The sequence below is a fragment of the Saimiri boliviensis genome, chromosome 1, assembly GCF_048565385.1.
Source record: "Saimiri boliviensis isolate mSaiBol1 chromosome 1, mSaiBol1.pri, whole genome shotgun sequence".
Lineage (NCBI taxonomy): Eukaryota > Metazoa > Chordata > Mammalia > Primates > Cebidae > Saimiri > Saimiri boliviensis.
This window is the reverse complement of record NC_133449.1, coordinates 142,532-166,618: the sequence shown is the minus strand read 5'-3', so window position 1 is coordinate 166,618 and position 24,087 is coordinate 142,532. Positions and strand designations below refer to the sequence as shown.

Here is a 24,087-nt window from a genome sequence, read left to right as displayed (position 1 = left end):
TTGTCCCAAGATTTCTGGGTATTTTAATGATATTGATCTCTTGAATTTCTCATTCAGATTATAAATTGTTTTCCTGATTTTATTTTCCTGAATTTGTTTTCCTTTGTCTCTCAGGCTCTGGGGAGCATGCATGGTGGCTCCCTCAGTCCTGGGGTCAGCCTTTCTGCTGTGCAGAACCACATATTCCTTGGAATGTAGGGCAATGTGTGGGCTTGGGTGCCAAGGTCACAGCTTCAGAGCTAGATCCAGCTGCTGTTGTGACATTGCAGCCCTTTGGATGGATGTTGGAAGGATATCACCCAGGCCTCAGGGATATGGAGATACAGGAATGATTGGTTCTATGGCGATATGGTTTGGCTGAGTCCCCACTCAGATCTCACCTTGAATTGTAATAATCCCCACATGTTAAGGACAGGGCCAGGTGGAGATAATTGAATCACAGGGGCAGTTTCCCCATACTGTTCTCGTGGTAGTGTTGTGAAATCTTTGGGGTCCACCTCTCTGACTTGTGGCACCTTTGCCCGAGTTCTTGTCCTCTGTCCAGGAAGAATGAGGTATGCAGACAAGTGGAGGTTAAGCAAGACAAAGAGAAGCTTTACTGAGTGTTAGAAAAGTGCAGAAAAGACCCACAGGGGGCAGCTTCTCTCTGTAGGCACGTTGTCTCATTGAGTGTTCAGCTTTCAGCATAGTGAAGATCCTGGAATGGGTGGCTCCTCTCTGCAGGCAGGTCGCCCTGTGAAGTGTTCAGCTCTCAGCAGAGAGGAAGGCCCTGGAGAAGGTAGCTTCTCTCTGTAGACAGGTCCTTCTGTCATCTTCCCAGCTCTCAGCAGAGAGGGTAGGTCCTCTCTGCAGCTGGTCGTCTCATTTGTCTCTCTGTCCTCTCCTCTGTTCTGGCTGAATCTGGGGATTTTATGGGCCTTAGAGGGGAAGAAGTACATGCTGATTGGTCCATGGGTGGCCATGGGTGGGCCCAGAAAAGGCATCACAAGTTCCCATTCCAGTCCGTGGGACTGGCAGCCCAGACTCCAGCCTTCAGGTACTCCCTGGCCTGAAGGTGGGGCCTCACCAGGGACTTGCCCCCTTCTGCCCAGGAGCCCGTCTGCCTCCTGCCACCAGCCGTGGTGCCTGTGTTGCTTGCACCAAGGGGGGACCCTGGGTCCATGATCTGCTCCACCCTGGGCCATCCCTGATCACCAGGGCTATGGGGGAGCTGTGGCAATGTTGCCCCTGCCCCAGATGCTGGCCCAGGCCCAGCGAGGATCTGCAGCCCCTGCCACAGGCTGCAAGAGGGCACAGCTGGGGCTGCACGCTTCACAGAGCCTGTGGGAGGGTGACTAGGCAGAGGCAACATTGCCACAGCTCCCCCATAGCCCTGGTGATCAGGGCTGGCCCAGGGTGGAGTGGATCATGGACCCAGGGCCCGGCCGTCAGGAGTATCAGGCTTGGCAGTCACCCCGATGTGGGGGAAAACTTCAGGAGGCCCCACGCAGAGCCTCCTCCCAAGGCCGAGGAACCTGGCACCCTCAGTGGGGTGGGTGCAGTCGCTGCACTGCTGGCTAGGTCCCCAAAGCAGGTGTCACTCCCACTTCCAGCCCCAGGCCCCCGAATCTGGCCCCAGCTCCACCTCCCAGGCCAGCCCCTATGCCCTTGTACAAGCATGGCACTGCCCTGGACCCAGCTTCGCCTTGGAACGCCTCTCTGCCCACCGGTGCTGCTCCCCCACCAGCAGGCAGCCAGCCCAGGCCTATTGTGGCAGCTCCAGGCACACCCAGGCACAGCTTCAGCCACCAAAGTTGGGGCTGTAGAACAGGGCCTCCATGTTCTCTCGTCTGCGAAGGTCTCCTGCCCCTCACAAGCTCAGAAGTGTCTGCTCCCACTGCCTCACTTCTCCCTGCTGTCAACACCTGCTCCAGTCTTGGAGGCACGTCCGGGGCTGCATGCTCCACAGAGCCAGTGGGCTATGAGGGGCTCCCTGCCTCCTTCCCATGCCCTCCCTGCAGTAGCTGGCATGATGGCAGCCGCCATACTTGGACCCTTAGAAGACATATATCTAACTGCCATTAGGATAGGGATCATGACCCTTCTTAACTGCTTCATGCTAAAAGGGGAGTTGTTTTGGTAAAGCAGCAGCCAGGGCACTCACAGAGGCCTATCTAAGGGTTCCCAGTATTAGGGAGCCATCATCTGAGGCTCCATTTGCGGGACCGTTTGGAGTGTGACAACCCATCCCTTTTGTTTCTTCTGAGTTGCAATCAGAAATCATGGTTGATTCACACCCCATAATTGTCAAATGCTACAAATAACTCTAAATTAAAGCTTCCTTGATTGTGAAAAACAGAACATAGGGATTTGAATGTTCCAAGTGAAGAGCCAAAAAAGCTTACTTCGGTCTTCCCTTAGCTCAGTTCACCTGGTCAAGGGCCGCTCCCAGTCTCTACAGTTATTAGAAACCTGCATTTGTGGAGTACAATTAATCCTTTGAACAAGACAATTGTTGGTGAATGTCAAGATGTCCTAGGGCAGTCACAGCAAAAAACATAATTGACAAAGAAATTTGGTCACTTCTGATCAAGTTTGGTCATAATAATCTAACATAACAACTCTAATTATGATTGATAACACATACTCAGAATCAGAATTTTAGAAATCCCATACCATTTTAGAATCCATATTAACATTACACACTAAAATATAACCTGGAGATTAAACACCGCCTTATTTTGACAAACCTCTGTAACTAAACATATCCAATTATCCTCTTGAATCTCCCTTGGATGCTCAAGGGGCGCTCTGAAGCATCCAAAAGTCAGGGGTTGGAAAAGACAATTTTGACACTGAAATTTGATTTTGGGTTGCCTATCAAATATGTTAAAGGCTTAAAACACTGATTTTCAGGTTACAGTAAGTCATCCATTTAGCCAAAATGATTACTCAAATTTTAAAAAAGCAAAAATCTTCATCATTAAGAAGGAAAACCTACTTTTTCAATCTGTCTGCTGTCTTTCCCTTATTTTTCCAGCAGTTTATTCACAAGGCAAACAAAATTTTTTATTTCACAAAAATCTTGTTCAAGAGATAGAAAACCAAATTTCACCCTTGCATTAGTGTACTATTAATGTCAACCCAAATTTTTATAATGAAACCTTACAGATGAATCCATCCATCTTTATCTGTTTGACCATGGGGTGAGATTCTTATAAACCTTTTATAACCCTTTACAAATTTTTGTTAAAAAGCAGGTCAGTGCCTCAAGGAATGTTTGTTATGCTTTTATTCCAATGTTCAATTTATGGAAAAACTAAATAATACTCTTTTGAATTTAGTCAATATGTGCACACACAGAATTTTTTTAAAGATTAATCTTTACAAACCTTCCACAACTTATTTAAACCTTTAGCTTTATTTTTTCTAATTAACCCCTTAAACTAGGCAAAAAAGTTACATTCTCATGCCTTATACTTTTAGTAAGTCACATCTTACTCTCCTCAATCACCTCACATGTAAGTCTATTTTCAGGAGTTGCAGTTAAATGTTATCATGGTAATTCTTGGCAATTTTAAAATTTGTTGCAAAACCTGGTAAGTTATTTTAATTATGTACGAGCTGCAGATAAGGCCTGACGTGTTCCAGCATGGTGTGATTAACTCTGTATGCCCCCAGGCCCTGCCAAACTGTAAAGCCGGCCAGGCAAACAATTTTCAAGAGCCAAAGAGGCAGTTTATGATCTTAAACCATTTAGTAAACTTCATATCTAACTGCATAATTTGAAACATATGTCTACATTATGGAGAACTAAAAAGCATTACAGCTTTATTTTCCTTTCAAAATATTTTAGCAAAATGCATCATTTTCTATAAGCCAATAGTTAGAGCTTTTTGTATATGTAAATATGACACATGTATATAGCTGCACAGACTCACAGAAGAAGATCTGATAGTTGTAAGGTTTTTCATCTGCCAATCTCCTCACTGTATTACTGGCTGTGGAGTGAAGCCTTTAAGAACCAGGGATAGAACTTTTGAAGGCATAGTAAGTAAGCATAGCTGTAAGACAAAAACAAATTTTGAGAGGGATCCATCTACCTCTAATTCCTGGGGCTCCATGAGGAAAACAGGTTTTTCCCAAAACAGTGTCAGCAGCCCCTCCCCCATTTTCTCAAGGAGTCCCAGGCCATCAGAAGTCAACTTGGAGTCTCTCATGTGCATTAGAATGACAAGACAAAAATGGAGAAAATTAATTCAGTCAACTGGGAAGAAAAAAACTTTTCTCTAGAAAAACAAGATTCATGAAGAGAAATGACATAAAGGCCTTTTGAATATACCTGTAGCTTGGGTTTCCGTCTGTAATTACACTGACAGTTAACCATAGCATTCCTTTTTAAAGATATTATTTTGAATCTCTTATTACCCAATCTTAGCCATGCCAATGGCCAGTACATCTGGTTTTTGAGCTAATAGAAAGGCAGAGAGTACAGTGATTTTTTTTTAACCAGTCCTACAACCAGTTTGCATACACAGGGAGAAGCCAGAAGTTCAACTGGTAAGAACTTATACCCTTTTGCCAACATGTCAGGCTTCTGGGTTTCCCTCCCCTGAGCTATGGAGCCCTATTGACCATGGAGTCCTATAAAGGCGGAACAGACAAAGAAAAGTTGTCCCTCCTCAAGCGATTGCCAAGTATCTAAGGCAGGCATCCCCAGACTACGGCCTGCGGGCCTCATGTGGCCCCCTGAGGCCATTTATCCGGCCCCCTGCTGCACTTCAGGAAGGCGCACCTCTTTCATTGGTGGTCAGTGAAAGGAGTACGGTATGTGGTGGCCCTCCAACGGTCTGAGGGACAGTGAACTGGCCCCCTGTGTAAAAAGTTTGGGGATGCCTGATCTAAGGTTTGGGGAATTTAAAGTCTTCCCAGTTTGGGGGATGCATCCAAGGACAGTAGCCTATGGTACAGCTTTTTCCAGAGTCTGAGGGTCAAAGGAGTTCCAGTAATTGAGGATGCCCTTGTGAGGAGTGCAGTGCAAGCTAAAGGATTGGTTACCCATCTGGAAAGAAGTAAAAAAAAAAAATCATCCCTTTGTTCCTCTCTTTCTGTGAATACCCAGAGTACCTGACAGAAGAAAAGGTATCCCTTTTTCTTCTTCCAACCTTATATCCCTGAGTCTCAGTGACCTGTGCAGTTGCCAACCATGGGGGCAAGCGTGACCTTTACCTATGAAGTAGGGAGGCATAGCCAGCAGGAATATTTGCACTCACCTGAGCAGTGCCTGAGCCTCCCACTGTCAGTAACCGTTGAATTCCCTAGATCTTATCTATGCCATGGATGCATGTATGACTTTCATCCATGAAGCAGAAAGACCTAATCAGCATGAATTAGTCATGCTCACCTGTGCTGTGCCCCTCAACTCCTGCTATTATCTGCCTCAGATCTAGTCTTCCATTCAAGGGCTTCAAACTGAAGTTTGGGACAAGAAGGCATCCCTGGAGGGTGTATGGATCCATTAAATTAGTCCCATGTGGCTCTCACCAAATTGCAGCTAGCAACTGGTAAAGGCAGCTCCTCCACTGCCTCCCTATCACTAGTAGGTGAAGCTGTGGGATCAGGTACTCCTCAAAGAAGGGAGAGAAAGGGAGTCCCAGAAACTGGGGACGTGACCTAATAAGGTGCCTCCTAAAAGGAAAAAAGCTGACTCCTCCCATAGAAAAGCTCTCTGTATTCATAGGACTATGTTGACTTCTGACATGGTGGAAGGAGACTTGAGATACTCCTCATGGTCGTGCCAACAGAGGAGGGAGGCCTAGGTTGGAGAGGAAAACTAAAAGGCCAACTTGAGTCCAGGAGGAGGTACATCATCCTTCCCTCAACCTCCAGAATCACCTGGGGTTCCTGGATGGCAATGGCAGTCTGAAACACTGGAGCCGGGCAGAGGAGCCCTAGGACCTGTTGGCCCTGCTGCACCATTGAAGAGACCAGCCCTGGACCAATAGACCCACCTCCCAGGGACAGTCCTCTCCCCAGTGGTTAACTTTTGCAGCAGTCCACAGGTGCTTCCTGGCAACTTTGGCATCCATAAGCCTGCAAGCCATAAGCCTGTTGGAGCCTCTACTTTTTTCCTGTATCTCCCCCTTTTATTTTTTTTCTGTACTTCCTCTTAGTGCCCACTGCAAAGGATCAGAGTGGCCATGCCCAGGAGGCCCAGTAAAGTACCATCTGGACCCACAGCCCATTTCCACAGCCCCTTATTGACATCAGGAGCTGTGTGATAAATTCATCTCCTAGGACCAGCTGACCCTCGATCAAATCAGGAGACAGAGACAAAGGTGTGCTTCACCTAGGCCCTTCCCAGCCCCTCCAGGAAGGTAGGGTGGACTCCTATCCAACCCTGGTGCCCAGTGCAATTGAGAGGCCTAGTCTCAGTCCCTTGCAAGCTCTCCAACAATCACACTTGAAGGTGTTTCCTCCTTCATGCTTCTATTTCATCTTTGGGGTCCCTTTAGAGTCCTCCAGTGTTACTATTATTCTTCCAATTAAATAAGGCTCTTTTTCCTCCCTGTCCTTATATGAGATTTAAAGCTCACTCTCAAAATTCTCTTCCACTTACAGGGTGGCCTGCCTTTCAGCAGTGATCAGGGTTTGATTCAAAATTAACATGACATCTTTCCAGGGGAGCTCAAATACTCGGGTTACGTTCTGGAAAGCCACTATATATCTGTCAGGGCTTTCTGAAAACTTGCCAAGATCCCTCTTAATTTGCCTTAAATCCTTTAGAGAAAAGAGGATCTGGACCTTAATGGGGCCATATTCACCAGGCATCTGCTGTAGAGCAGGATTGAGACTGGAATCTGCCTAACATGAGGATTCCTAGGCAGGAACAAGTTTGGAAGAGAACTTGGATAGGGAGGCATAGAGGGGGTTGATTCCCTGGCTGGAGTTACCTCGGGTTTGCTTCCCTATTTCCCTGGAATTCTCCTTGCAGGCTCTCCTGAGATGGTTGCTAAGAGGGCTGAATCAATCCTACAACAGAGGCAAATGTCTGAATTATCCTGCAAGGCAAAGAAGGCCTGTACGTATGGGACCTCAGACTACTGGCTCTCGTGTTTACGGAGAAGGCCCAGCTGCAGGATGGTATTGATATTAGTTCCTCCTTCCCAAGGCTTCTTTTGTGTGCCTCCAGGTGCTTGGCACTACATTGGCAACCAAGGAAATGACAAGGACATTTTTGCCACAAATTCACATGCAGGTACCAAGGCACACTTTGCTTCATCTGTGCTGTTCTTAAACTTTCATTTTATGCTTTTTATGACTAAGCCAAAGGCTCCTTCTGTCCAGGAACATATCTGGTTTGCAACAACAGCCATAACATTTAACAATGTATATGAAGAGATATGAACAGCTGTGAAAGAAAGAAAGAATAACAGGAAAGACTGAAGATCCTGTGTCCTGTCAGTCAGAGCCTAGAGCTAGTCCAGGGGCCTTTGGATTAAAAGGGGAGGGTGAGACAAAGAGAAGCTTTATTGAGTGTGAGACGGCTCAGAGGAGACCCTCAGGGGAAGCTCTTCTCTGCAGGCAGGTTGTGTTCAGCTCTCAGCAGAGAGGAGGCCCTGAAGAGGGCAGGTCCTCTCCGCAGCTAGTCATCCCATCATCTCTCCATTCTCTCCTTTGTTCTGGCTGAGCCTGGGGATTTTATGGGCCTCAGCGGGGAGGAAGTGCTTCCTGATTGGTTTATGGGCAGCCATGGGAAGTCCAGAGAAGGCACAAGTTCCCACTCTGGTCTGATGGGACTGGCAGCCTAGACCTCAGCCTTCTAGCCTGGGCTGGCCTAAAGGTGGGGCCCTGCCACAGACCCTCTCCCTTCTGCCCAGGAGCCTGTTTGCCTCCTGCCACCTTCCATGGTGCCTGGGCTGCTCATGCCAAGGGGTGCCTGCAGGCCAGCATGAAGCCAATCTCAGCCCCCTAGCTTCAGCTCCTCCCACTGCACCTGTCAGCACCCAAAGTCCAGAGAGAGCCAAGGTGGCAGGGCCTGAGCATGCACACATCCAGCCAGGTGGGACAGTACCTGGGCTAAGTTCCAGCACTGCTCCCAGATCGAAGCCCGCACCTGTAGCAGGAAGAGGACAGGCAGTGGGAGCAGATACCCCCTGAGCCTGGGGGAACAGGGGCTCTTCTTACTCCAGGGAGTGCAGACTGCAGAGACCCCACGTCCTGAGCCTGGGAGGGTGGCTGCAGCTGCACCCAGGGAGCTCCCTCCCACCAACTTGCAAGGGGCAGGGCTCCTGCTGGCTCCATGGAGCCTGAAGCCCTGGCGACGCCTCTGAGAATGCAGCAGGCACTGAGAGTGGGGAGAAGCCAGGCAGTGGGAGCAGGTATTTATGAGCCTGTGGGGAGCAGGGAACCTTCCTGGGCCAAGAGCACACTTAGGCCCATAGCTATACAGCTCTGACTGGTGGCTGCAGCTGTGTAGGGATGGGGAAGGGGAGAGCTGCTGCCTCCTTCTGGCTTCCACAGGCTCCATGAAGCATGCAGCCCCTGTGGCACCCCTCACAGCCTGGGGTGGGTGCTCCAGATCCTTGCTGGGCCCAGGCCCACACCTAGGGAAGGGTGACATCATCATGAGCTCCCCCCATTGGCCTGGCACTCAGGGGCAGCCCATAGTGGAGCAGATCACTGGCCCCAGTCCTGCCAGCTGGTGTGTCAGGCTCCCTGGTTACCCCTATGTGGGGCAGATCCTGGGGATGTGGCCAGGACAGCACCACACAGAGCCTCCTCCCAAGGCCTAGGAACCCCACATCCTTAGTGGGGTGAGCAAAATTGCTGCATCCCTGACTGGTCGGTAAGTGGGCACTTCCCCCACTTCTCACCCCAGCCCCTGACACGCAGCCCCAGCTCCACCTCCCCAGGCTGGCCCCAGCATTCCATGTTTAAGCACCGCATCTCCCCTGGCCCAGCTCTGCCTTGAGACACCTCTCTGACTAACTGTGCTGCTCCCCTGACAGCTGGCAACCCAGCCCTGCCCCATCACAGCAGCCCACAGAGCAGTGGGATGTGGGGTGGGGTCCATCTGCCTCCTCCCCATGCCCTCCCTGCAACAGTGGGTGTGATAACTGCTAGCCGGTTGCCACCATCAGTAGTGAGTAAGGCTCGCAAGATCTGATGTTTTGTAAATGGGAGTTTGTGCACAAGCCATCCTGCCTGCCACCATTTAAGACTGCTCCTCATTTGCCTTCTGCCAGGATTGTGAGACTTCCCCAGCCATGTGAACTGTGAGCTTTCCTTTATAAATTATCCACTCTCGGGAATGTCTTTATCAGCAGCAAGAAATAAACTCACACACCTGGGTAGGATGCACTCTGGTGGTGGCTCAGTTCTCAAAGTGTTGCCATGTTGCAGTAGCCTGGGTCCCAGGAACTGGGGTCCACCCAGCATAGATTTCCAGTTGCAAGCACTCTAGGCAGCTCCTCAGACTGGAGTCAGCGCCTGTGACGGCTGTGGGGCTGTCCTGCAGCCGGGACTGCAGATGTCTGTGGCACAGATGGGCTGCTGGAGATCTCTGGCTCACCTTTTTCCTTCAGTGAATATTCCCTCTTGACTGTGGACCAGTCCATTCTACCCATCATCCTGAGTGTCCACGCCTCAGAGCATCTTTGTCACTCCCTGACTGAATTCCAGTGTTCTCCCTTAGACGTCCTGTTCAATGTGTGGATATCTATTTCTTCTTTGCGAAAGAGTGAGTGCTGGCTTCCGCTAGTCACCCATCTTGATGACATCCTCAGCAGTGGTTTTATTTTAATATAGCTTTACACTCAGCAGAGAGAGCCCATCTGTACAATATCATTCATGATTTGGTTTCTAATCTATACTCACTGCCAATTCTAAAGTGCACTGAACAAGACAATTATGTGTTCCCACAGTGGATGGTGTTTACCTTCCTAGAATATGAGAGGCTTTACAATAATAGTTACTCTTGAACCTATTTCTTTTTTTTCTTTTCTTTCTTTTTTTTTTTTTTTTTTTTGAGATGGAGTTTCGCTCATTACCCAGGCTGGAGTGCAATGGCACGATCTCGGCTCACCGCAACCTCCGCCTCCTGGGTTCAGGCAATTCTCCTGCCTCAGCCTCCTGAGTAGCTGGGATTACAGGCACGTGCCACCATGCCCAGCTAATTTTTTGTATTTTTAGTAGAGACGGGGTTTCACCATGTTGACCAGGATGGTTTCGATCTCTTGACCTCGTGATCCGCCCTCCTCAGCCTCCCAAAGTGCTGGGATTACAGGCATGAGCCACCGTGCCCGGCCAATGAGCCTATTTCTTTAGACACTTGAACGGCTCATATCACCACTAATGTCAACTTCACCTGAGAGATTAGGGGGGAAACTTAGTAAATGATGCATGAGCATTTTATATTCAAGGTTTATTCTTAATAAATAGGAAAAGAATTAATATAAAAGACAAGAATGCCCTATGGAAATTTGATGTTTCACCTGTAAAACATTTCCCTAAAATCCTTACCCAGAGTTATTGTGACCAAATAAAGATGATAAGATTGAATACTGTAGAAAATAACCCCTAAGTGGTAGTCCATTTTCAATTCTAAGTGCTGTAATAAAGGTTTAAACAGGCTACAAAGAAGTAAAGAAGCAGAATTTACTGTCACCAGCCCCTTCTTTCCCTTTCACCCCGTAGCCAGGCACCTATCAGTCAGGGCCCATTTAACCACCCCCTCTCACCCCACCAAAGAATTTAGTTTAGGCTGGCTTGCAGCATAGATAACTGTACTCTTTTTTATCAGCTAAGTGCAGCCACTAGGGCCATAGGTCAAATGTCCAAAAACATCCTGAGGCAGTCACAATGCATTATGGGCTGCAATAAAATGCAGCAGAAAGACCCTAAAAAACATACTTGAACCCTTAACACAACTACCAATACGTAGGTCCACGAAGATCGTAAACCCACAGAACTCAGCCAACGAGGGACTGGGAGGGACTTGCACACTAGGAAATAAATGGCTTGTTAAAACCGTTCGGCCTGTGCCTCCATGCCAAACGCCCATTCTCGCAAAACTGCCATTAAAGTCTCGCTTCTGCTTTTCTCTGTGTCCTGGAGTCCATTCTTTGGCTTTGGACCATTATGGGTGTTTCTTACAAATGCCGGTGTGATTTTTTCCTGTGGGCTTCCTGTAACATAAACTAGTGAGCTTTCAATGGTTGGATTTTACCTATTTTGAGAGTTCTTTTTTCTTTTTTTTTTTTTTTTTTTTTTTTTTGAGATGGAGTTTCGCTCTTGTTACCCAGGCTGGAGTGCAATGGCACGATCTCGGCTCACCGCAACCTCCGCCTCCTGGGTTCAGGCAATTCTCCTGCCTCAGCCTCCTGAGTAGCTGGGATTACAGGCACGCGCCACCATGCCCAGCTAATTTTTTGTATTTTTAGTAGAGACGGGGTTTCACCATGTTGACCAGGATGGTCTCGATCTCTTGATCTCGTGATCTACCCGCCTCGGCCTCCCAAAGTGCTGGGATTACAGGCTTGAGCCACCGCGCCCGGCTGAGTTCTTTTTTCTTAATAGATTTTACTGCATTTAGAAAACAACTTGGTTTACCTTTATGCTGCAAAAGGTAGTTTAATCTTACTTTTAGCAGCATATTTTCTGGAGGGTCAGTTATAGCTTAACAAAAGCCAGATCTCAGTACCCTTTTTTTCATTCTAAATACCGTACTTTGAATTTTTTCTTATGGGTTCTGTTCAAACTAACCCAGACGGCATGTGTGGTGATAAGAAACAGGATTATTTAAGGTTTGTTTTTTTTTTTTTCAGAGAACATCCGAACTCTGTTGTGCTATTTTTTCTCTGGAATTGATAGTCCTCTTTCAGCATCTAAATATCATCCTCCTCCTCCTCCAGAAGGACTTTAACCAATCAGCCATCTCCTCTTCCATGTGCACGTTCAGCACAGCTTCTCTCCTTTTATTTACAACATGTGCAGCGCTCACCAACCAAAGTAGCTTCTCTCTGTGGCCACCTTTTCAGGCTATTGTGCTGACATATTTTTCCACCATCAAATCCTTGAAAAATGTCCCTACTTTTATAACATTTCAGTACTTTACCTCCTATTCTCTAATTAACTCAGCATAAACCAGCTTCTATACCCATCCCTCAAAAGAAACCACACCATGGGATATTCACCATGGCAGAGGCTCCAGAGATGAGCTACTCATCCTCATCTCTCTGCAGTGGTTGCCATGTTTGATCACCTTTCCTCCTTAGATGCCACATCAGCTGAACTCTCCTGAGCCTTCCCCTAGTATGGGGCTGATTTTTGGGGGGGAGGGTTAAAACTCCGCTTTTTAGAGTAAAAGAGTACAAATCTATGTTAATGAGTATCCCATATATAATGATATAATTTTTTGACACCAATAAGATAAATGGGAGCAGGGAAGAGCTGTAAAGAGGTAGAATTTCTGTATGTGATTGATGTTATCAGTTTATAGATGCTTATTTGATTTTAAGTTCGCGGTACATGTGCAGGATGTGCAGGTTTGTTACACAGGTAAACGTATGTCCTGGTGGTTTGCTGTACCTATCAACCCATCGCCTCAGTGTTAAGCCTAGCATGCATCACCTATTTTTCCTGATGCTCTCCCTCCCCTCGTGTCTCCCCACTTCCCACCAGGCCCTAGTGTTTGTTGTTCCCCTCCCTGTGTCCATGTGTTCTTATTGTTCATCTCCCACTTATAAGTGAGAACATGCAGTGTGTGGTTTTCTGTTCCTGTGTTAGTTTGCTGACGATAATGGCTTCCAGCTCCATCCATGTCCCTGCAAAATATGTCATCTCATTATTTTTCATGGATGCATAGTATTCCATGGTGTATATGTACCACATTTTCTTTATCCAGTCTATAATGGGCCTTTGGGTTGATTCCACATCTTTGCTATTTTGGATAGTGCTACAATGAACATATGTGTGCATGTATCTTTATAAGGCAATGATTTATATTCCTTTGGGGATGTACATTGCAATGGTATTCTGGGTCAAATGATATTTCTGGTGCTAGGTCTTTGAGGAATTGCCACACTGTCTTCCACAGTGGCTGAACTGATTTACATTCCCATCAACAGTGTAAAAGCCGTCCTATTTGTCTGCAGCCTTGCTAGCAGCTGTTGTTTCTTGACTTTTTAATAACAGCCATTCTGACTGGAGTGAGATGGCATTTCATTGGATTTGATTTGTGTCTCTCTAATGATCCATGAGCAGTGTCTGTTCGTATCCTTTGACCATTTTTTTATATTTATTATTATTATTATTATTTTGAGATGTAGTTTCATTCTTGTTGCCCAGGCTGGAGTGCAATGGCATGATCTAGGCTCACCACAACCTCCGCATCCCGGGTTCAAGAAATTCTCCTGCCTCAGCCTCCGGAGTCGCTGGGATTACAGGCATGCGCCACCATGCCTGGTTAATTTTTTGTTTTTAGTAGAGATGGGGTTTCTCTATGTTGGTCAGGCTGGTTGGTCTTGAACTCCTGACCTCAGGTGATCCACCCGCCTTGGCCTCCTGAAGTGCTGGGATCACAGGCGTGAGCCACTACGCGCGCGGCCTCCTTTGCCCACTTTTTAATGGGGTGTTTTTTTCTTGTAAATTTAAAACAGGAATTTTTACAGGTGACAAAACAAAGAAGCCGAGACTTTGGTTACCTGTCCAAGGTAAATTGTGGACCCGGACTCAAATTGCAGAGGTGCTGTACTTGACATTTCTCTCTCAGAAGTGCTGCCGCTGCTGCCCGTCAAGTAGGGCGAATTAGGAAAAGAAGACACTTTGGGCTGAACGATTGAAAAGGTTTTTTCCTCTGACATAGAGAACAGGCTTGCAGAGCAGAGAGCAGGCAGGACTTGGGTCTCAAGGGCATCGGGTAGGAAACCGTCTGGAGCTCCCCCTTTCTGTCTCTCTCTCTTTCCCTCCCCACCCCCGCATCCTTCCCTCTCTTCTGCCACTCTTTTCTTCACTGACCCTGAGTCCTTTTCCTGAGTCTAACCTGTTCCAACCAGGCCGTCTGGGCGGTCCGGTTTTCTGAAGGCAATTTCCTGTTGTGCGTTTATCCCTATGGGATTTTGCTTCGCTGGGGCTCCAGGAGATTAGAGAACCCCAAGGCCCACTGGGCCCCACCTGCCGCGGCCCCCTCCTCGCTGCCGAGGCGTTCGCGCCCACTTCGGGCGCCCACGGACACCTGCCGCGCCCCCCGCCTCCCAGGCGGCGCTGCTCGGGGAGTTCAACCACAAGGCTGAAAGCGCAGCCTGTTCTGAGGCGTCTTCACAGGCGCGATCACGTGAGCATTTCACGTCTGAGAGGTGTCTTTAGTACTTTGTCCAACTTTAGGAAATAATGGAATTTTGGAAATATTTTATCTTAGACTTTCAGCATTCCTAGGTGGATCCACCGCCTGGTGAACTCGTGGCTTTCCGGTTGCCTCGGTTACAGTAAAAATAGCAAAGATTCCGGGCACTTGGCTGAACTTCTTCCAAATCCACGGAGCCGCGCCTGGGCCCCCAGACTGCCCTCCCGCGAGGCCGGCGGGTCCTCGGGCATGGCCGGCGACGGAGCGGGACCCGACCCCAGACCCCGCGCTCCCGCCCCCGCGCGGAGGCCGATGCCCGCGTGCGCCGCGTTTTCCTTCCTCTTACGTTCTCCTCCTCGCCGTAAGAATCTGAGCTCAGGTGGAGACAATTAAACGGTCAAGTTTCCAAACACGATGAGGTCACTTTAAGAATTCAAAGGATGTGAGGCACCTGCCCCGGGGAGTTGCGGGGACGTCCCTCGGCTCCCCCTCCCCGGAAACGCCGGCGTCCGGCGGCGACCTCGGGGACTCCCAGGCTGACGCCTGGAGCTGAGCGAGTGCGGAGTTCGGAGCCTGCTCGCCCCAGCGTCCCGCGGGCGGTCGGCCGCGCGGCCAGAAGGTGAGGGGGGCGGGGACGCACCGCGCGGGAGGTGAGGGCGGGGACCCGGGACCAGAGGTGAGGGCGGGCGCTGGCACCCGGAACGCTGCGAGGGGCGGGGCCGGGCGGGAGTCAGGGGGCGGGGACGGCGGGGCGGGGCGGGGGCGGTGCCAGTCGGGGGGGCGCTGAGGTCGGGAGGGGCGGGAGCTGGGGAGATTCGCCAATCGGTGCGGACTCCGGTTGTCCCCAGCCCCGAGCCTGGGCAGCTGGGCACCCGGTCGCAGTTCCCCACCCGGTGCGGACTTCGGAACCCGCGAGCGCGTCTCCGCTGGACCCGGAGCCCCGGCCGGTCCGTTTCCCGCGAGGATGCGCGCCCTGGCGGCCCTGGACGCGCCCCTGGGCGAGCGGCTACTTCCCCGGGACCCCGAGGCTCCCCGCGACCCCGACGCCGCGCGGCCAGCGCGCAGGACCGCAGTGGAGAGGCTGGCGGCCGATCGCGCCAAGTACGTGCGGGGCCCGGGGGCGGGCCGGGGCACAGCTTCCGAGGGCAGCGGCCCCGGAGCGGTCAAGTGCCCGGGGACCGACCCTGGGCCCCCGGCCCGCGCCCCCGCCCCGGTGGCGCGCAGGGCTATTGCGCGGAAGCCGCTGAGGCCCGACTCGCTGATCATCTACCGCCAGAAATGCGAGTTCGTGCGAGGACCGGGCGCCGACGGCCGCAGGGCGAGCCTGGTGAAGAAGCTCTTCCAGGGGCCGGGCAAGGACAAGGCGCCGCTGCCCCCCGAGACTCCCCGAACGGGCGACGGGGGCAAGGCCGGGAACCTGGAGGCCGTCCCGACCGAGCCTGGTCCCGCAGCGGCCCCCGCGCCCCCAGCCCCCTCCGCGCGCTCCGGCCCCGCTGCGCCCTCCCCGGCCCCGGCCGCGCCCCCTGGCCCAGAGCCGCGCGTGGTGAGGCGGCGGGGGCTGCAGCGCTCGCAGTCGGACCTCAGCTCGCGCTACTCCGCCGCCCTGGAGTCCGACACCTTCTTCGCGTACTGCGGCCTGGACCCCGAGGTGGTGGAGGCCCTGGGCAGGGAGAACTTCACGGCGGGGTCGGACCGCGTGACCCTCAAGGTGCGCAGCGTGAGCGTCGCCACCTCCGGCAGCGGCTTCTCCCGGCACAGCGGCGGCGGCGACGACGGGCTGCAGGAGGAGGAGCTGATGGAGCAGGTGCCCAGCACCACCTCGGTGGTCGAGAGGAACGCCCGCATCATCAAGTGGCTGTACACCTGCAGGAAGGCCAAGGAGACCCCCGGCCAGGGGCTGCAGGGGCCGGCGTGACCGCCTGCGCCGGAGCGGAGCGGGGCCCAAGGTGTGTGCCCGGGAGGCTGGGGGCGGGGCTGGCCGTGTGCCGGGGGGCGAGCCTCGGTGATTGGGACCCCGCTGGGCGATGGCGGGTCACAGCTGATGCTTAGAATTGAGTGCGATTTGGAGCTGCAGTGTGAAAGAGACCCAAGACGCAGACGCGGAGGGTTGTGAGCTGAGCCCCGGGTGCCGAAGAGCAGAAGGTACCAGTCCAGGTACCTGCAGATCCAGGCCCTTCGGAGTCTGCTGCGTCTGACCGCCCGGAAAGGCAATTCTGCAAATTAACGAGTCCCACTTGGCTTATTATTGTAAAAACAGGAGAAATCCAAAATGCTGCCAGAACGCAGTTTTGCGCCCCTGGTATTATTACCTGCTCTGGAAACGGCTTGAGAGCCCTATTCCTGAGTGCGTTGACCTGCGCTGTGGGCGGTTCTGACGTTTGATTGGAGCTGATCCGTCCACCTGCAGCCCTAGGTAGGCGCGGCTGTCTCACTGGAACAGAAAGGAAGGCTCCCTGTGCTTCCTGGAGGCCTGCGCTGAAGTGGTGAGAACTTCTCCACGGGATCTTGTCAGCACTTTCACTTAGCAACAAAGATCTTTGTTTGGCTAAATTTTATTTAAATTGTTTTGAGAGTTTCAGTTTTTTAAACTAGGCAAATTGGACGAGATTGTAACAACAGTCTATAGTTTATTGGCCTCTGATGATACTAAAGGAAGTTCCTTTTGGACAACCAGTAGTGCTGGATTGACTTCGGGCTTCTTTAGCTTTTCACTGGGGAGCTAAGGAGTGCTGGTTCTCACTGTTAGCCTGCTCTTCCCTATTGCTCTTCCCTATGGACATTTTACAAAGTAGTGAAGAGAAAGTACCTTTTCAGGGCTCTCTTTGATAACCAGGAATTTAAACATTGCAACACCTTTTTTTCTCTTATCCTACAATGACAACTTGCTATCAATAAATTTTTAAAATCATGAAATGAAATTATTGTCTGCCATTGTGATAAACCAACTAAAGGTGCATGGCAGCCTGTGGGGGAGGCTGCCCAGGAGATGTTTGCCCAGGACTCACCTCTGTTTGACAACTGAAAAAATATCCAGTAACTTCTCTGGCTATGACTTTGGTATAGACGTAAAAATTTGGTTAATTCAGTCTTGTTCTTGAACTCAGAAGTCTCAACACTGAAGTCTTTCCTTATAATTTATGGAAGACTTGTGTTTTCCACTAGGCTAAGTCCCCAACAAATGTATATAGGCAAAGTTGTAAAAAAACAAACAAACCAACCATGAATTTGTAGTTTCACAAACTGTCTTTTGGATCTGGGTTTAATGAATGCTGGCAAGGGTATTTTAATGATGGCACCATATGTAGAACAGGAGCTCTGGAGGGTGGCCATGGTCACTGGAGGGACACAGCCTGGTAGACAGTGCCCTAAACCAGAATTAAGGGCCCATCTTATGTTAGCAAGTGATTCCTGCACTATAGACCAGGCTTTCTTTGTCCAAAAAAGAAGGGAGGTAGGCAGATGGTTTTCAACCTCTACATTTTCTGGTCTGTCTAGTGATAATTCGTGTTGCATAATCGAAACCCAGAAATGGGAAAAAAAAAGTTGTCTATTGAAATACACGAAAAGCAAATTTATGAATAAGCTCCCTCCAGGTCACCAGAACATGTGCAGCCAGTGGGTAGACTTGCTGGTATCGTGGTGAGATAATAACATGGCATACAAATAAAACCAAAATGTAACCTGACAACATAAAAATAAAAGCAGCTGGCTCTGATCCCTCCAGACCCAGGCTGGTTCCCATCTCCAGTTAGCCAATATCAAAATAGTCATCCGAGTGAGAATTTAGTTGACTTCATAGACTAAATCCTAAAGACCTTTTAGGCTTGAACCTATGAAAAATATAAGAAGTTTAGTTAGCCTGTGAGAACTTCCACTTTTATGACAAAGAGAAATAGTTGAAAGAAAAGGGAAAGTTATAGCAGGTTTGGGAAGGCACTAAGGGTGGAGGCAGGAAAAAGAGGCTCCTGGGCTTCCTCCTCTCCTCATCTTCCTCCACTTGAATCCATTTGTTTCAGGCTGGAGACAACGGCACCTGTCTTCTGAGAAGTTTTACATTATTTCTCAGAGCAGGAGGATAATCGCACAGAAGCTACCCCAGTTTTTATATGGAATCTGCAGTCACCAGCACTGTGAAGATCTCCTTCACTAATGTACTCCCCTAGACCCAAACCAGTATTATTTCTTTGAAACTGCAATGCAGAGACCTACTGCCTGGCTGTCGGGGGCCGGGGGTATGAGAAGAACACAGTAGCCTGGGCTTTCTCCAGATCCCTGGAACACGGTCTGCCCATGACCTCAGCCCCTGCACAGCTACCCGCCTCCCAGCGCTGGTGTTCCCTGGAGGACACCAGCAGGAAGAGCCAGGAGAGAGGGTCACACCTGGTCAGTGGGGCGGTCTTCTGACTTCTGGCAGAAGTCCCTTGTTCTGAGACCAGCTTCTGGAAAATGTAGAAGCAGGAAATTAAGCTGTGCTTTTTCTGCTGAAATTTATAAGGATTCATTTTAGGTTTACATGAAAGATTCAGAAACTTGAGATGAACAAAGGTAGGTTTTCTAAGTGAAAGAGAAAACAAATATATTTCATACAGTGGTTTTTGTCCCCTTGGTAGATAGAGATTTATAAATTATAATAAAAATGTCTCCATTATAATAGAACTAACTAAGTTCTTAAGTTTCTTGCCCTGTGGGGTGAAGATAATTGCTTTCAAAACTGAGACTATCAGAATTGGGGAATGACTCATATAATCTGCACACAAGTCCTCTGGGGAACCCATGAGTAATAGTTGGTTGTATATGGGTAATTTTGGTCTTCTATTTCCCAGAGTTTAATTTATGAAAATTGCTCTTTTATCTGCTGTTATTTAGTCATCTTCCTGTCTTCCAGTTCATCAAACGGAACTTGCCAAAATTTAGATCTTTCTAGTTTGCATAGAATATGTAAGTTGCTGCTTTTAATACTGGCATAAATAACTTGTCCTTTGGGAACTTAGGGATAAAACATTGCTTAATTTCAAGGGGCAAAAATGTTCAGACATTCCACAGCTATCTTCACATTTATCCTTGACACAAAGAAAAAGGAAGTACCTGTAGAAGTCTACTGAAAGCTCCTGGAACAGAGTTGTGTCTCATATTTGCAAAGATGTAGTGGGAATAGAGAACAAATGAACTCAGGACTTCTCAGCCTTTCTACTCCTTTCTTCTTTGACTATTCTGGAAAGCTATGCAAGTAGGAGCACATTTTAGGTAAAGAAGTGGCTTGAGCAGCCATAAGGCCACTCTTTCCTGTTGTGTGACCCACACCTGGGCCTTTATTGATGTTTGAAAAGGGAGGAGTCTGATTGCCTTCAGATATCAGTTTGACTGCCTGCCTATTTTGTTGTCCAGCTCTGTAGTAGTTAGTGCTGGCCTTACCAACATTTAAAGAAGTTTTCTTTACTGCTCCATGAGTAGGTGGAGGCAAAGAGAAATTTTTAAAGCCCAGAAAAAAGCCTGAAGGGAGATGGAATTTGTTCTGCCAGAGAAATGGGATGATAGCTGTGTTTAATAAAGTTACTGACTTCTTTGCAAAATTTAATGCAAAAGATGTTTCAAAATGCAGAGAATATCAAAAAACAAAAACTGCAGGGACCAGATCTGTATAATGTTTAGTTTTTATTATGCTAACTTTTGTCTGGACTGGAGCTGATTCACTGTTTTTTCTTTAACTCCTCAGGAAGCAAACCTTCCAGATGATGAAGACTTCTTGAAGCATTTCATGGGTGACTTGGGATCCCAGGGCCATTTTGCCAGTATGCCTAGGTGACCACGTAATTGCTGTTTTCCCAGGAATACAGCACCCCATTGATAAAGCTTACGTGCTCTCAGAAGGTTTCAAATACAGCAGAGAATATGGGAACACTGATTTTGAAATTTAGCTGAACTGTAATAGCTGAATCTCTAAGAAGCATTTTCCTCGTCTGAGGTGAAATTAGCATTGCTTCCAGAGGGCAGCTGGAAACCCTACAGCATTTGGCAATCTTTTTTACTGACTTGCTGACAAAAAGGTACTGTGATGCATTTTAACAATATCTAAGTTGATTCTTTTTAAATCAAGGAAAATGAAAACCAAGCATGAATGCCATGTTTATGTGCTCCTTTTGACCATCTGGGCTGATTAGCATCATTTAAATCAAAGTAACCATGAAAAGTTATATTCTGTTTCAATTTTGTGGCCAAAAAAGAGTAAACACACAGGCTCACGCACACTGACCCCACCTGCCAGAGCATTACTGCACTATAAACTACATTTAAATCCCAGACTGTACTACTGTGTATCTCATTTGACAAATCAGAGAGCACTTTTAAAATAACTTGAGGACTACAAGGTCATGCTATTAATGCCATTCTCCATTTGGGTTGTAGGCATGTGGAAGTACCCATTAAAAGATAAATTAGAGTTTAAATACTGATCAGTAAAACCTCTTATTGTAACTGGACAGTTTCTGGAGAGTTGGAAGAAGAATCTTGAGTTTCCTTTGGTCAGATGAATACATTTCACTTTTGCAGCACTATTTAGAATGTACTTCATAGTTCTCTTGTTCCCAGCTTCCAAAAAGAACAGAAAACTGGTTTACACGGAACACAGGCATCTGAGGCAGGGCCTCTCCCCTGCCCTTTGATCCGACTCACACCTCCACATATGACATAATCAACCCAAATCTGACACCAATTCACTCTTTTCTATGAAGAGCATATTTTAAAACCAGGGACAGCCTGAGGGTGGCTGGAATGAGAATGTTGACGGGGTTACCAGGTTCCTGATTCTGAACTTGTTCATGACACCCACAGAACCTTCTGAGAAATAACCCAAAGAACATTTTTTACCCAGCTGATTCTTGAAGGGCTTACTATCAAAAAGTATCTTTTCAAGAAGAAAATCATCAGTGAGAAGAATGTGGAGGGGAGAGAAATGGGTTTCTCATTGATACCATATTTTTTTTAACCATTTCATTTTGAATTATTCAAGTCTTGGTTAATATTGTATTCTATTTTTGTAACTATTTTACTGTGAGAGTAGGTCATTGGGTTACTTAGATATTTATTTTTACAGTTATTTGTTTTCAGATAGTTTTATTTTACTTCATATGATTTTAGTTTTTATAATTTTAAATCATGTTTTTCTTGGTCATCTCTGTGTATATTGTACAATTGAATTTTTATTGTTTGACTGTAAGTGGAGTGTTTGCCACTCAATAAAGTTCTCAGTACTGTAGTGACTTGTTTTCAAATAAGTCCCAGATGCACATTTGGAAGCCTTTGCTGGCCACCAGATGCACCTTCTGAATGTAGACTCTGATCAGGTCCCCTGATCTAAGCATTTTCCCCGATGGTCGCTCTAAAAATGCTGCTGTTTTTCTGTTCACTGTATTGCACTTAGTTAAAAAAAAAAAAAAAAAGATAATGTTAAAGATGAGAACAGTTTTTTAAAGGATCTTTTCATATACCCAATTCCTTATTTTCAGATGTCCCATTAATTTTATATATGAAGGCTTTACGTAAAAGTTTCTACTGTCAGAACAGGATGGATGCAGCCTGGGGCGGATTTATTTAAGATCAAAATGGTGCAGACTCATCATTCATATCATAGGTGAAAAATATAAAAACAAAGTGGTTTCCACTAAAACCACCAAGATCTTTTAGAACTGTTTGCATCTTCGGTGGTGGCACAGGAAAAGAGAAGAATTCAGTTGGAGCAAATTCTAGAAGTAGATATCAGAAACGGGCATGAAGAACAGAGGAACGGGGTGGCATCAGACTCCTAAAGAAGTGAGTTAATCCTCCTTCCCTTCCATTTAGATTCATGCCTCAGCTCCATGTCTTGAGCATGTGTAAGATGTGACAAGTTCTTTCTTCAGCCAGGGGTGGTGACTCACGTCTTTAATCCCAGTGCTTTGGGAGGCCAAGGTGGGAGGATCACTTGTACCCAAGGGTTTAAGGCTGCAGTGAACCATGATTGCACCACTGCACTCCAGCCTGAGTGACAGAGCAAGACCCTGTCTCTAAAAACTATATAAAAAGTAAAACTAAAGAATATCTTGCCTAAACCTGAATTACCCCAATTTAATGAGTGACTTTGAGAAAAATCAGACTGTTCATGAAATAATGACACTTTAAAAAATGTAATTGAAAAAATTACATTTTAATGAAAAAATGTAATTACATAATAATGAAAAAAATGATTGATAGAGCAAAGAAAATAACAGTAGTCTTTTTCACTTATATGTGGGTACGGATCAGCAATGCCTTAGAGTAAAAGGTATTCATGTACCTAGCTGGTTTCCTGATTATGTGTCCACATAAATACACATAGTTGTTTTAAACTGCTGGGCACTGACACTGGAACAAAAAGGAAGCTTTATTGAACATTGCCCTTTTTCAGGTGGTTCAAAGTTCAGCACTGCGGTTACCACTAGCGATGCCAGAAAACATCAGTAGACTTAGACGACTGTCATGGCAGTTTCCAAACAGAGCTTTTTCTACACACTATTTGTAACTGGTGTGCAATGTTGAATATTCTGTATCAAAGAAGTAACGTATTTTTATCATTTATTAATACAAATTTGTGAGTTTGAATAAGTGGCAACAGTTTGAAATGAGAGTCTGCTCAGCACAGTTCCTTGCCTGCTTCCTCCCTTTCTTCTTGAGTGTCCTCTCAGCAGATTATGGGGAGGAGTGAGTGGACGGCATCCCAAGGCTTGTCCTAGATGAGCTGTGTAGCACCTGAAATCATCGACTCCCCTCAAGATGAAATGCAGTCAAAGCAGTTTTGAATGTTCTGCACTTTGCTTTTCTTTGTTTCATCAGTCTTTTGCTTAAAATATGTTCATGTTTTGCTAACATTGTCATTGGAAAAAGGGCACAAAAATACAAACAAAAGCACAGTTTGTAAACTTTTCATTAGCAAATGAAATGAAGGCAGACTCTTCTTATGCTGGGTTTTCTCTCATTGTGCTCCATGCACCTGGGGGTGTGGTGGCTTGGGCAGCTGGTGAGTCATGGAACCCTGATGTTTTTCTCGCTGCTCTGGCTGAGCCAGACTCTGCCATCTTGCTCAGTCTTGCAGATGCCTATGCCTAACCCTGGGGAGGAATCCAAAGATAAGCTTTCCCTCTTCTTTTTTTTTTTTTTTTTTTTTTTCTGAGACTGAGTCTCACTCTGTCGCCCAGGTTGGGGTGCAATGGAACAATCTCAGCTCACTGAAACCTCTGCTTTCTGGTCAAGTGAGTCTCCTGCTTCAGCCTCTCGAGTATCTGGGATTACAGGTGCCTGCCACCATCACCAATTAATTTTTTTTTTTATTTTTAGTAGAGATAGGCTTTCACCATGATGGCCAGTTGGTCCTGAACTGCTGGCCTCAAGTGATCCACCTACCTCAGCCTTCAAAACTGCTGGGATTACAAGTGTGAGCCACTGTGCCCCGCCAAAATAGGCTTTCTTGAGGAGAATAAATATATCACTTCTTTATTTCTATGAAGAATATGGACAGATACCCAGCCCTGCTGTAGAAACTCTCTTATCGTAGCTGTTCAGAAATGGTCCAAGCATTGGGTGGTGTGTTTTATATTGTAGAGTTGAACAGCAGCTGCCTTTTCCATTCAGGGAAACTTGGGGGCTTACACAATGCTTAGGTGGTTATACTTTGCACATCATTGATGAATCAGATCGATCTATATAATATTTAAATGTTCCAGGTTAGCAATACTAAACACAAAGGAAATTGAGTG

At 47.5% G+C, this 24,087-nt stretch overlaps 1 protein-coding gene across 1 annotated transcript; it reads left to right on the top strand.

Annotated features, from left to right (window-relative positions):
* The first annotated feature begins 15,208 nt into the window (after positions 1-15,208).
* FAM110C (family with sequence similarity 110 member C) lies at positions 15,209-21,575 on the top strand. The gene is made up of 2 exons (XM_039473750.2): positions 15,209-16,269; positions 20,037-21,575. Exon 1 carries the CDS (start codon positions 15,288-15,290, stop codon positions 16,236-16,238), a length of 951 nt encoding a protein of 316 aa, XP_039329684.1. The 5' UTR covers positions 15,209-15,287; the 3' UTR covers positions 16,239-16,269; positions 20,037-21,575.
* Positions 21,576-24,087: the final 2,512 nt, after the last annotated feature.

Bases quoted from the DNA above. Each gene is read 5' to 3' on its own strand.
- FAM110C (XM_039473750.2), top strand. From the start codon at position 15,288: ATGCGCGCCCTGGCGGCCCTGGACGCGCCCCTGGGCGAGCGGCTACTT.